At 45.7% G+C, this 14157-nt stretch overlaps 2 protein-coding genes across 6 annotated transcripts in view; one reads left to right on the top strand and one right to left on the bottom strand.

Annotated features, from left to right (window-relative positions):
- Positions 1–5193, top strand: part of ppp2r5d (protein phosphatase 2, regulatory subunit B', delta) — a 148284-nt gene extending 143091 nt beyond the window's left edge. For all 5 annotated transcript variants that reach the window (XM_059982606.1, XM_059982603.1, XM_059982604.1 and 2 more), the window contains one exon: positions 313–5193. In XM_059982606.1, the coding sequence (XP_059838589.1) occupies positions 313–450 (138 nt within the window). In that variant the 3' untranslated portion in view covers positions 451–5193. The remainder of the gene's footprint in view (positions 1–312) is intronic.
- On the bottom strand, positions 5083–11071 carry mea1 (male-enhanced antigen 1). Its single transcript, XM_059982613.1, has 3 exons — positions 10758–11071; positions 9842–9935; positions 5083–5741 (listed from the first exon to the last, which is right to left on the bottom strand). The coding sequence occupies exons 1-3, from the start codon at positions 11049–11051 to the stop codon at positions 5587–5589; spliced, it is 543 nt and encodes a 180-aa protein (XP_059838596.1). The 5' UTR covers positions 11052–11071; the 3' UTR covers positions 5083–5586.
- Positions 11072–14157: the final 3086 nt, after the last annotated feature.

The following is a 14157-nucleotide window of genomic DNA, read 5'->3' as shown; positions in this document are numbered from 1 at the left end:
ATTTACACTGAACACTCTGCAGAGGGTTAGTTCACATGGGGATGGGGGGGGGGGGGATTGTTCCATCTAAATTTCAGAACTGGGGTCAGGGTTTGGGAGGGGTGATTGAGTGAATAGGTAGGTCCAGGTATATAGGAAAGGTGTTGGAGGTGGTTGGGAGATGCCAGGAGGTGTGTGGGATTGTGGCAGTTTTGGGGGGAGGTGGAGAGTCTTGAGAAGTGTGGGGCTGGTGAGGAGTTGTAAAGGGTGGTGAGCAGATGTGAGGATTTCAGTTGATTTGTTAAGTTTGATGCCATGAAACTCTTCTTACAGGTGAAGAAGGACATGAAGAAGGAGAAGACCCTGCTACGCCGGAAGTCAGACCTGCCCCAAGATGTGTACACTATAAAGGCCCTTGAAGCACACAAGCGGCCAGAGGAGTTCCTCAGCTCAAACCAGGAGGCGCTCTGACGTGCAGCAACTGCACACCCCCTAACAATCCCCTGGCACCAGGATATGAGCAGACACCGTCTGTCGTGTAAAGCATAGAATGAACTGTTGATCAGTGTTTATGTAAAGCTGTGTCCTTCCCTTTTGTAACCAACTTCTTTTATGTTTATCCCCCTTTGCTGCTGTTTCTTGCCTGGTCTTAGACAGCTCTCCCAGTATCTACCTTGAAGTGTTTCTGTTTGCCCTGGAAGAGAGTTGGGTATTTGTGGCGTTCTCAGAAAGCTGTGGCTGACTGCAGACTCCCAAGTACCTGAAGACAGTGGAACATAGCCACTGCATCTTACTGAGAGAGAGTATCAACTTGTCCAGTCTTGGGCCTGCGTTGTCCTCTGTCAAATGGCTCTGACCAATGTCCAGCCTACACTGTCCCAAGTGACTGTGGTCTTTCTGTTCACTGACCAGTCAGCTGGTCACCTGAGTTTTTTTTGTGATCTTAGTAGCCAGTTCACCCTTAAAGATGGGAGCTGTTGTCATGCAATTAAAATCACTGTGACAGATGAGCCTAGTTTTATACAGTGGGTACGGAGTGCCTGGCAGGGCCAGGTGCTTTTAGAATCTCTTCTCTTTTGTTTCCTCTAGGCACTGGGTGTGAGTGAGGTTCAGTTACTTAGCCATTGAATGTGTCACTCCATCCCTGCCAAACACTGCACTTTCTGGAATAGTAAGCAGGCAATTTTCCTGTCTTTCTTTCTTTCCCCCACCAGCCTCAAATCACCTCTAAGTACCTGAGACAGCCAAAGCTGATGGTTTTCTGTCCAATCTCAGCCCAGGCATAAAAGTGACTTAAAGTTTAGTCGTTTTGCATCCCCTCCCCACCATCAGGTGATGCAGCTAATCTGGCATTAGCCTCTCTGAATGGTGGGTGGTTGCACTTGTAAAACTGACATTTTTTGACCCCTGAATTTAGGTCCATTTTCCTCTCATTTGTGGCTTTCCCTGTTGCGTGTGTTTTGAACCTTTGTGGAATCACAACTATGTGACATTCTGTGAATGATGGATATATGAAATGGCTCAGTGTTGGAGAGAAATTTCCTTCCTGCAGTATGGTACTGTCACGAGACTAGACCAGCCCCTAACAAGAGTGAATAGCATGGGAAGGAGGGGGTTAAATGTCACCTTTTAATGACCGATCCTGATTTTGTGGATCATGCTGCATTACAGTGAAGGTCAAGTTTCTGTGGAGCTATAGTGCACTGCCTATCCCATAACTAAACAAAAATAGCTTTGGTATTACCAGTTCTTTTAACAGACACATGTAAAGTATTGAGTGAAAAGACCATTTCATTAAGTACCTATAAGCCCCAACATGAAGCAGAGAAGACATGGTCTGTGCTGAGCTCCCAAGCTTGTTCAACTTTGAAAATCCAGGTACTTTACAAAGAGTGAGAAGGGCAGTTGACTTCATCCACAATAGTATTTAGGAGGGTGTTTTCTAAATACTGTTCACATGTGTAGACGATAAAAGTGGAGTGTATGTTTCAGCTGCTCAAACTGAATGGAGTTGTGGTTTATTTTTGGGGAGTTTTGTGGCCAGAGGGGTATGGAGCCCTTCTGTACAGATCCCTTGCCCAAGGATGGATATCCAAAATTATTTTCCTTTGCACTTCTATTCACCGAGTCCAAAGTCCCACAGATAGTGACGAGATGGTGGGTAGTAGCAGTTTGTCTTTTTTTGCATTTTTTACCAGGTCAACAAAAGCAAGGTATTTTTCTCAGCCATGCCCTGGACAAGTCTGTATCACAAGTAGTGATAGTTTCACAGTAACTCATGTTTAGCTTTAGGAAAACAAATACACTCATCTTTCTGGTGTTGGGTTGGCAGCTACCAAGTGTACAGGCTCTATCCCTGACCTTGGCTGTTTTTTCATTCAGTGTACAGAATGTTAAAATGCTAACTGAAATCATTGTTTTACCAAAAATGTATTCATGCTGATCCCAAAATCCACTGAGGACTTTGCTCTGCTCCCCAATGATACAAAATCCTTGAAGCAACTTAAGTCACCAAGATGTGGGTTCCAGGCCGACGCAGACTGGACTGAGTAATTGAGGCTGGTGTTTTGGTGAGCTTGTTCAATAATCATGGAGTGGAGAGGCAGATACAGTACAGGGGATGCTCTGTAGTATTTATTGTTGGATGATATATCCAGCCTCAGCTGCCCACTTGGATGATCCAGGCACAGAGTTCAGTGTCTTATCCTGCATTCCTACTTTGAGTTTCACTGCCACAAGGAGTTGAATGGATTGGGTGGACAAGTGTAGGTATAAAGGGAGGTAGAGAGGGGCAGCAGTGTGGAGAGCTGTTGAACTAGTTGGGTAGGAGAGTTACTTACCCAGGGGATGGGAGTTGTGACCCTGGGAAAGTCGGTGTCTCAGGATCAAGAGAGCTCAATTAGAGTGTATAAATTGAAGAATCTTGTTTTAATTGGAATCGTTTTATGATTAGGCTGAACTCGGACTGTTTATATATACCCACCTCTTTATGAACCTGGCACAAGGTTGCCTCAGCTTCCAAGTCCAGTTATGCAGTGGAAGCTGTCAGTCCGCCCCATATTATGATGCTTGCCTCACCCAAATTTAAGTTAATTATGAATTGAAGCAATATATTTCAAATCCTTAGACTGATTGTCAATTAATTCAATTGACTGACTGGTAATGTAAAATAAAGGTATAGTCTTGTCCAGCCACCTTTTGTTGAATGTTGTCCATGTGTACTGTATGTTGTAATAGAGTTAGGAGACAAATAAAGCTCTGGTCTCATCCAGTCTCTAAATAACTCCCAATACAGACCTACTCTGATGTATGATCATTCCAAAGTTGGATACATGGAACCTTGGACAGTGCAAGCTGTGTTGGGTCATTCTGTTCAATGGTGGTGCAACTGTTACTGCTGGGAGATGGCAGTTCTGGCCACTGCTATTTTTTTGCAAATAGTTATTTGTGATATCCTGCCCAGTCCAGGCTTTAAGTACCAATGTCCCTAGCTTAATTTAGGGGTTCATTTTTTACTGTAAAAATGTGTCGAGCACTGGCATCTGATACTTGCGTTTTAATTCCTTAATGTGGGTGGAGTTTGATTCCATTTTGTATCATGGCAATGAAGAGTATGGTATGGAAGTTTACTTCAGACTTTTGTGGTTAACAAAAATAAATTGTGATCTTCCTCACCCCCACCATACTGCAACATATTCATTGAGGTACTTCTTCCCACCCTGGTCACCAGTTTGTAAACTGTTTCAGCTCACTGCAACAAATATAGTTTTTAATATAATTCTGGGGTCTGCTTTAGTGAAGAACTGGTTCCAGATGTTAACCACTGTTGGTCTGTGTGTAAGATTTTCCTGACACCATTTCAAGTTCAGTCTGCAGTGCTGCTCCCTCCTTTCTGTACGGTAGGGAAAAATTCTAGTCTTGCCTTTTTCACAGTTTACTAACTTGTGTGCAGCAACAGTACCGGCTTTGCTGTTCTGCCCACTCAGACTGATTAATGGTGTAAATTCTATCAGGACCAGTCCCATTAATCAGTTAGTGCTGAAATGTATGGCTGGTATTGAGGGCAATTCCTGGATTTGCTGACCTTAATTGCCATCGGAAGCATCCCTGCTGGATACAGATAGAGATGGTCTTGACTAAACTTTCTGATGTGGAGGAAACTTAAGAGTAAAGTTGTTTCCCCATTCAAGTCGGGAAGAGTTAACTGCTGAATGCTTGCAGCATTTACTGTTTTTATTTCAAATTTCCACATTACCAATATCCATTTCAACAACAGCATTGGTAAATGCCAATGAATTATATGTCAGCTTACTTAAGAAAAGTGTGTATTATCACTAAGACAAGGGTTAGCTATTGAAATAGTGGTGGTGGGTTTAGAATAAACAAGAGTCAAAGAGCTGAAAGTACACAACCCAAACCACTCATTTAGCCTTTTTCCTCACTATTGTTCCACTGAAGTTCCAAACTGTAAATGAATCGCACATACTAACCAGTGGACTTTTTTTTGCTGGTGTGGGGTTACCATTGAGGAATAATGGACAATGCCAGTGAGGAATAGAAGCAAAATGTAGTGTCTTTGCTGCCCCTGGTTTTGTTGATTATCGGGATACCAGCACAGGCAGAAACACTTGAGGGTTAATGTATGACTCTACCATTCTTTCTCACATGGACTTCTGTATCAGTATCTCCCAATGATAAATCTATTAATCATTCATAGCTGATCCAGAGAGCTCTGTAAATGAAAAAAAAATACTCTTGACTTTTAAATGTTGTAAAAGTACTGTTATAAACAAGTCAAGCAGTTGTAAGTTGGTGTTTACTGGTAGCCTGCCAATTCCAGCACTGGGAATTACTGGAGGCCTGCAGTATTATTCTCAGCCAAGAGCAGTCTGGGGATAGTGCTGGCTGGGGTTGCAATGGCCTAAGGCATGAAAGGGCCTGGGTCAATCACAGTATAAGCACTTCATGGTTAAATGCAGGGAGCTAACTGTAAATACATTTCATGTAAACTTACTGGGATGCTCTCAGGTCATTGAAGGGAGCTACCCAAAAATGAAATGTCTTTAACTTTCTCACTGACACTATTAAGCTGCTTACAGTTAATTTGTACATATGTTGTACTTTATTTTAGGTAGAGCATTACATAGTATTGAAATGTCATTTTGTACAGATGTTCATCTATGTACAGAAGAAAAATAAACTGGGTCTCTTAAAGGAGAAGTTTGTGGCTGTTCTTTAACCATGCAAGGAGCATGCATTGAGTGAGTGTGAATCCCTCATCGGGACCCCTTAGCTGTGTTCTTGCTAATCATTGGCGGTGTCTCCATAACAGAAATGCAGACCTCCATGAACTTAATGGCAGAGGATTGATGAAATTGGATTCCATATTCTTGAAAGGGTGGGGCCTGAGGCAGTTTCTGCACCTCAGAACTCCCTGGGAGTAAATTCAACCACAAAGCTTCACAAAACTCCTTGGGTCCCAAAAGCCAGAGAACATTGCAACCAGCCCCTAGGCTGGTATACTCCCCTAACTTCCCCCAGCACGGTCCATTTCCATTTTACAGTTGTGATGCAGGGATGGAGAAGAGGGCATTGACTGGGCATGGGTTACTCTTTAGCTGCCACCACTGACCGCCTGTTCTCTATTGTTTGTCGGACAACAGACTGCCACTGCTCATCCGAGATTTCCTGGGCCCAAGCTGGAACGCCTAAGCTGGGAAATTTGATTGCAGCCATGGTCCTCTTCACCAATTCCACATGTTCTAGAAGAGAGAAAGGAAATTATAAACTAGAGGAAGAAATGCTATCTGTGCAAGCCTCAAGAATCCTGGACACTCCTGGAGAGAGTGTATGCCTTCACAATTGGCCACATTTCAGAATGCAACAGCTAAATAATTATGTAACATTGTGACGTGCATTGTCCAAGGTAGATTGTGATAATAGTTTAAATGATTACAGACATACAAAAGGGCAGGCATTTACAGTATTACAATAGATTGAAGAGATTTAACTTGCAGGTCAAAAGCTAGCAAATGGGACATGTTGGCCAGCATGGACTGAATGTACCAAAGAGGCTGTTTGTGCTGTACAACTCAGTGACTCTAATGTACTTTCTACTTAACCATCCCACTATGGAAGTGTAGAGGGACTGGACGTTCTTGGTGATAATACAGTTGGGATAAGAAACCTCCAAAGTAACATAAGGTATAAGGTGTCACTTGTAAATAGATGAGAGAGCAGGCAGGAGGAAAGAGTCAAAATATGAAATGGGTCTTTCCTTGGTCCTTGAAGACCTACTGACCAGCTCCAGTACAAAACTCCACCTGACCCATATCATTCTCACACCTGCTCATCGGCTGTTACACAGCACAAGGTATTTGTGGTTCCAAAGTGTGTCCAGAACAGTTTTCTGTAAACTTCCCCAACCCAGTCATGACTGAATTAATGCTGTTTCCAAAGCTTGAATGCTTGCTGCCAATTTCTGTGTTCTCACTTTCAAATGGTCAGTCTGCGAGCCAGTGAGAAACGTGCCCTTCAGCCCAACTGTTTGAACTAGTCCCACCTGCCTGTATTTGGCCACATCTCTCTAAACATTGTCTGTAGGTGTTCCAACTCCAGATGCCTTTTAAATTTCATAACTTGTACCACTATCTCGGGCAGCTCATTCCACTCTAGGTGACAAAAATTTGCCACAGGTTTTTTTTCAAACCTATCCCCCCCCACCCCATTTTAAACCAACACCCTCAGGTAATGGATTCCCCATCATAAGTAAAACATCCATTGATCATCTGACTCCCCTTTGGGGTATAGGTTATATTCATGACTGCTTCCTGTGGGATCCATCCCATTCTCCCAGTATTCCACAACAGTACGAGATGATTTCTTTTTCCTTAAGCATAGTTTCCCCTCCACCACAATTGACACAATGTCTTGAAATTTACAGAGATCCTTTCCCAACTAGAACAGGCACCCAAACACACGCCATCCATCTTTAATGTCTGTCATCTTAAATAAGTATCCAGAAGGTAATACTCCCTCTGCAACCTGCCTCTTTCTCCACCAACACTCATTCCCCTCATCAGCTGCAGATGTAGCAAACCCACCTTTCACCTTTCCTGTTCCTACCACCCAAACACCCTTTGCAAGTGAAGCAGTGGTTTGTACCTACAGTCAGTAGTCCTCAAGTCCACGCTGGATCTACATACAAATAATCCTGCTGGTACCACTTCCCTGCCCTCTGCCTAACCCTACAAGTACTTTCCTTCAAGTGTTCGGGACAACAAAGAGGTGGTCATGGGAGACAAAGGAGCGGTTACAGGTTTGCTTCGAGTTAGTGGACTGGGTCATGTTCAAGGACTCCGAGAATCTGAATGAATACTCCACAGTTGTCGTGGACGAGCGTATCCCCACAAGATCATTGAGTCTTCCCCAACCAGAAGCCATGGAGGAACCAAGAGATCTGCAATCAGCTGAGGGCAGATTCAGTGCCGTTCAGGTCTGTCAAGTAAAATACAAGAGATTAAAAGCAATCTCACATGTGAAGCGGCAATTCCAGACCAAACTTGAATCACAGAAGGATGCTCAACAGCTGTGGCAGAGCTTGAATTCTATCACCTACAGAGTGAAACCAAATGGCATACGTGACACCAAGGTTTTGCTCCCAGATCAGCTCAATGCCTTTTATGCTCACTTAGACCAACAAAACATGAAGCCACCTTCAAGAACTTGCACAGCCCCCAACGACCCTGGGATTTCATCTCTGAGGACAATGCGAGCGCATCCTTCAGGAGGGTGAACCCTTAGAAAACATTCAGCTCAGACAAGGCACCCGCCAAGTACTGAAGAGTTGTGCTACTCATCTGGTTGGAGTGTGCACCACTATCTTCAACCTTGTGCTTCGGCAGCCTGAAGTGCCCAGCTGCTTCAAGCAGGCTTCAATTATACTGGTGCCCCAGAAGAACACAGTAACCTGCCTCAACGGCTCTCAACCACAAGCATTTACTGTGCATCCACTGTGATGAAGTGCTTTGAGAGGTTGGTAATGATGCACGAGGAGTAACTTGAGTCCATTCCCACTAGCCTACCATCACAAGTCAACAGCAGACACTATTTCTTTGGATCTTCACTCAACTCTGGAACATTTGGATAGTGGAGGTGCATGCAACAGGCTGCTCTTCATTGACTACAGCTCTATATTCAACACTATTCAACAAGCTGCAATTCCTCCTTGTGCAATTGAATCCTGGATTTCCTCACTTGCAGACCCCAGTCAGTTCGGATTGGCAAAGGCATCTCATCGTCAGCAAAGGTGCACCACGAAACAGTGTCCTTAGCCCCCTGCTCTACCACTTTATACTTATGACTGTGTGGCTGAGCACAGCTCCAATGCCATACTTAAGTCCACTGTTGTGGACTGAATCAACATATTGGAGGGAAAATCTGCCTGAGGGGTGGCAATGCAACAACCTCTCATAGTCAGAAGCAAGTATCAGGAGGAGGGAACTGGAGGTGCTTGAGCTATCATCATCAGGGGATCAGTGGTGGACAGAGTCAGCAACCTTAAATTCCTCAGCATTATCATTTCAGAGGATCGATCCTAGCTCCAGCATATGCCATTACAAAGAAGGCACAGCAGCACCTCTACTTGTGCACAAATTTGGCATGTCATCTAAAATTTTGTCAAACTTCTATAGATGTGCAGTGGAGAGCATATTGACTGGCTGCATCACAGCCGGGTATGGAAACACCAGTGCCCTTGAACAGAAAAATCTACAAAAAGTAGTGGATACAGTCTGATCCATCACAGATAAAGCCCCCTCTCCACCACTCAGCACATTCACAAGAAAAACACTATCCATCATCGAGGACCCATACCACCAGGTTCAGGAACCATTATTACCCCTCAACTATTAGGCTCTTAAAGCAGAGGAGACAACCTCACTCTACAAAAACTCGTGTTCTCGACTTTTATTTGCAGTTTGTTGTCTTTGCACATTGGTTGTTTGTCCATCTTTGTGTGCAGTTTTTCATTGATTCTGTTGTGTTTACTGAGTATGCCCACAAGAAAACAAATCTCAGTGTTGTGTATGGTGACATGTATACTTTGATAATGAATTTACTTTACACTTTCCTTGACCAGATGCCTTTGAACACCCAACCAACCCCAGCCACCATCAAACTTTACCTAACAAACGTTGCTAACATTACTTTTAGTTTTTATGCCAATTGTCTTCCTCCTATATCCAAATAGTTCATGAACCCTCCAGGACTGAAAACTTCTCCTTATAAACTTTATATTCTCACAATCTCCTTTTATTATCAAGGAGAGCACATCCTGTTTCTCCACTTCGGTCCACATTAGTTCAGCCCCACCATCTCTGAAATCATTTCTGTAAATCTCTTCTCCAACAAGACCTTCTCACCACTCCTGATACTCAGAACACAGGACTGTTGTAGCCCATACAGCTCTCTCTGGCTTCATGACTCCTCTACTCACTGTCTGTTGTTACAGCCCAAGGAAATCTGCTTTCAAACCATTTTGTCAAGCTGCCTCACAAACTCAGTGCTCTACACAGAAACATATCAATGTCTCTGCTCCCGTGCCTTTCAAAACTGAGTCCTCTCCCTCTAATTTATACTGCCTTCACTGATTCTTCCTCACAAAATTATGAATTTCTTCAATTACTAGAGTCCATTTTTACCAGCCTTCACCATCACTACTACATGGTCCCTTTTCCAACCACACCCTGCACTGTCCCTCTTGACTAGCTGCTTCCCACTCGCATTTCTTCTCAGTTAATTCAGTGGAGAGATTCCTCCCTCCACCCCTGCCCTGCCCTCCCAGACCACACCTTCTCCCTACCTGGGTCCATGGGAATAGAGTGCTGACTGCTGTGTTCTGGAGGCTCGTCCTCCTCGCTGTCAACTGGTGCCTCGGGCAAGTAAAGACGCAATTCCTGCAAACACCATGAACAAAGTCAGTAACTGTGACCTGGGAAACTTTGTTTGGCTCTCATTCACACCAACCAATGACACTGTACTCGAACCGTTCCCTGTTTCCCTCCTTCCTCGCGTTGAGCGCAACCTAACCTTAAATCAACTACACTATTCCATGTGCTTCCAACAGTGATGGGTTACATATTCTCACCAACTTCTGAAAAATTAAATTTCGGCTGAATTCCTTCTTGATTCCTTCTCACAGCGAAGGGCTACCTTCACTCCCAACACTCTCCCTTTCAGGTCGATCAAAACTTTTCCCAACTTGAAGGGCATCCAACCCTAATGCCACCTTTGTTGAACGGATGATATCCAAAGAGTCCAGATCTACCTTCTGTCCACCATCAGCTTTCACTGAGACTGTGGGACATTTCCTGCAGACGCTGTGGTTCAGACAGACCCGGGAGACTGACCCCAGTACCTGCTGTTTCCCAGAATCTTCTCGACATTCATGCTGTCTGGCAGCCTTTCAGTGTCTGGTTCCAGACAGTTCAGCTCACAGGCCCAGATCGGCGCCAGTGCAGGGCTGATTGTAACCCTGACCCTGATCAGGACCTGAGACCCCCTCCTCCCACCAACCATGCCCCAAACCCTATCCTGACTCCCTCCATCCCAGTCCCGAGCCCTATCCTCACTCCCTCCACCCCGGCCCCGAGCCCTATCCTCACTCCCTCCATCCCAGTCCCGAGCCCTATCCTCAGACCCTCAACTCCGACCCTCCGATCTCCATTACATTGCCCCCAGCCCCCGACCCCACTCTCTCCCTCCGGACCCAGCCCCACCTGCAGCCGCTCCTCGATGTCGGGCTCGGGATGCCCGAGAGCGACCCCGGGTTCCTGCTCCAGGGGTAGGTACCGGTAACCGGCGACGGGTCCGGGCTCTTCCTCAGGAATAGACCCCGCCAACTCCTCATCCTCGTCCTCCTCCTCTTCCTCACTGCTCCACGCCGCCGGACCCAACCCGCTACCGTGGCCCTGCCCCTCGGCCTCAGCCTCGGGTTCGGGTAACACTCGTTCCGGGCTCATACTCTGGGCTTCAAATTCCATCCACAGGCCGCAAGCCCCTTTCTTCGTCATCAAACACGCACTTCCGGGTAACTGTCAGACAACAGCCGGTGAGCGAGAATACGGCGGTACGGGTTGCTGCCCTCTGGTGGTAGGGAGCGGCAGGAGGCTCTCGGTGCTGCCACCTGACGGACGATGTGAGGAGCTCACCCTGGAAACATTTCAGAGGACTGTTGCACAAATAATCTGCAACAGTAACGCAGCACGTCGAGTCGCATCTGTGGAAAGGAAAGGAATGGTGGATATTTTTAGGTTGGAACTAATACAGGGATAGACCTGAAAGGTCAACAATTCCCACAGATTCTGCTGGACCTGCGTAGTTACTTCAACAAATTGTTTGTTGCTTTGGAAAAGTTCCTTTGTGTTTTTGATAACCTGTTTCCATGACAGAGCTCAGAACCAGTTCCCGCCGGGTCCCCTCTCAGAAACACAGGATAGTTACCCTGGAGGAAGGCTATCCGGTTACAAGTTTCAAATTTTTTTCCGATCCTGTGCAGTGGCCTCTCGGTACCAGACAACCAATTAGAATCCTTTGCACAGCATATCTGTAGAAACTTGCGAGTGTTTTTGGTGATAAACCATGTCTCCTCAAAACCCTATAGCCACTATCACACCTTCTTTGTAATTGCATCAATATGTTGGGCACAGGACAGATCTTCACAGAACTTGTGTCCTTAGATCAGTTGGGGGGTACATATGCTCCTGTCTATTTCAGCAATGCTGAGGTCAAGAGGCCCCATCCTGGTCAATGCCAAGGCCAAGAAAGCTCATCGCTGCCTCTACTTCTTCAAAAGGCTGGTGAAAATTGGGACATCTTCTTTGACTCTCACCGATTGTTATCTGGATGCCTATGACAATATAAGTTTCGTACGGCAAGCACTCAGTCATTGTAGGGAGTTGTAGAAACAGCTCAACAAATTGTAGAAACTATTCTCCCCGTCTACACTTCCCTCTGGCTCGGTAAAACAGCCAACATAATCAAAGCAAACACGAGGAAATCTGCAGATGCTGGAAATTCAAACAACACACACACAATGTTGGTGGAACACAGCAGGCCAGGCAGCATCTATAGGGAGAAGCACTGTCGACGTTTCGATCCAAGACCCTTTGTGACACATTCCACCAGCATTTTGTGAGTGTAACATAATCAAAGACCCCTCCCACCCTGGATCTTCTCCTGCACATTGAACAGAAGGTACGAAAGCCTGAAACATGCAACTTCATCCCACTGTATAGGCGAATATGCAATGGTCCCTTAAAATGGGACTCGGCCTCATTGTTGCTTTGCACAATACTGTCAGCCTGCACTCAGGAGCTGTAAGACTTTATTCTGCGTTCTGTTATTGTTTTCACGTTTACCTCCTCACCGTTCTGATGTGATTAAATGATCTGTAGCTTTAGGGTGCACAACAAAGTTTTCACTGTACATGTCACACTAATAATTTACCAACCAGGCTTTTGATCCACTATATCAATAACAACCATCTGCCACCTTCTACTCCACCAACTTTATCTGATGCAACATCCCCTCCCAAGTTGAGGAATTAGTCCCTGCTGGGGCTGCCCCCTGTTGGAAGGTGGGAGTATGCTGCTGGGTGTCATGGAGTTGTGCAGCAGACACTGGCCATAAGCCTGTCGTGAACCTGTTCTCCTTTGCTACGTATCAGGTCCATGGAGGCCTCTGGCTTACACTCCCCCCTGGAGGAGGCACTGTTGGGTATTGTCCCTGCAAGGTGAAGGAGCAGTGGACTCCAGAATTCGCAACCCACATGGTTATTCACCAGTGAGTTACAAAGCCATAATAAGCTTAATTGTGATGTTAAATGTTCACCGTGTTATATTAGGGAACCACTCCATGTTCTTGTAAAAGCAGGGTAGAAGCCTGGGGTTCTGTGTTTTCAGGCTTTCCAATGGGAGGGGGAGGAGAGAACGTTGGCAAGGCAGTGAGAGGTCAGTGGAAGGGAGACCAGTTTCTGTGGTGGACTGAGGAGTTTGTTGTGGGTCTGTGACTCTCCTACAGAGGAAGGAGGACAGCCCAATGTGCTTGGGAGCTGATGGACTCCTCATGGTTCCATGCCCTCCTGCTGCCTCTCGGGGGCAGTGGCCCTGGTGCCCACTGCGTTTCACTCTTGCCAAACTACTGGAAGAATGTGAAAACAGGATGACCTTGAGGTTGGGACCAGGCAGGAGAAGCAGAAACTCCCTTCACACTCACATGTCAATGAGAGACTGGAGCCTTCAGACCATAGGTAGGCTGCTGGAAGGTGATATTAGCTGGGTGTCAGATTAGGGTCTAGATTGTAGTTTTAGATTTCTTTATATGTACATAACCAAAAAGTGGTTGTAGACGGGTCATATTCTGCCTGGAGGTCAGTGACCAGTGGAGTGCCTCAGGACTCTGTTCTGCAATCCCTACTCTAATGATCTGGATAAGGAAGTGGAGCGATGGGTTAGTAATTTTGCTGATGACACAAAGGTTGAGAGTGTTGTGGATAGTGTGGAGGGCTGTCAGAGGTTACAACGGGACATTGATAGGATTGAAAACTGAGCTGAGAAGTGGCAGATGGAGGTTCAACCCAGATAAATGTGAGGTGGTTCATTTTGGTAGGTCAAATACGATGGCAGAATATAGTATTAATGGTAAGACTCTTGGCAGTTTGGAGGATCGGAGGGATCTTGGGGTCTGAGTCCATAGGACACTCAAAGCTGCTGCGCAGGTTGGCTCTGTGGTTAAGAAGGCATATCGTGCATTGGCCTTCATCAATTGTGGGACTGAGTTTAGGAGCCGAGACGTAACGTTGCAGCTATATAGGACCTTGGTCAGACCCTACTTGGAGTACTGTGCTCAATTCTGGTCGCCTCACTACAGGACGTATGTGGAGACCATAGTAAGAGTACATAGATTTACAAGGATGTTGCCTGGATTAGGGAACATGCCTGATGAGAATAGGCTGAGTGAACTTGACCTTTTTTCCTTGAAGCAGCAGAGGATGAGATGTGACCTGATAAAGATGTATAAGATGATTAGAGGTATTGATCGTGTGGATAGTCAGAGGCTTTTTCCTAGGGCTGAAATGGCTAGCACGAGAGGGCATAGTTTTAGGGTGCTTGAAAGTAG

The sequence above is a fragment of the Hypanus sabinus genome, chromosome 10 (genome assembly GCF_030144855.1).
Source record: "Hypanus sabinus isolate sHypSab1 chromosome 10, sHypSab1.hap1, whole genome shotgun sequence".
Classification (NCBI taxonomy): Eukaryota; Metazoa; Chordata; class Chondrichthyes; order Myliobatiformes; family Dasyatidae; genus Hypanus; species Hypanus sabinus.
This window is presented reverse-complemented; position numbering and strand designations above follow the sequence as displayed.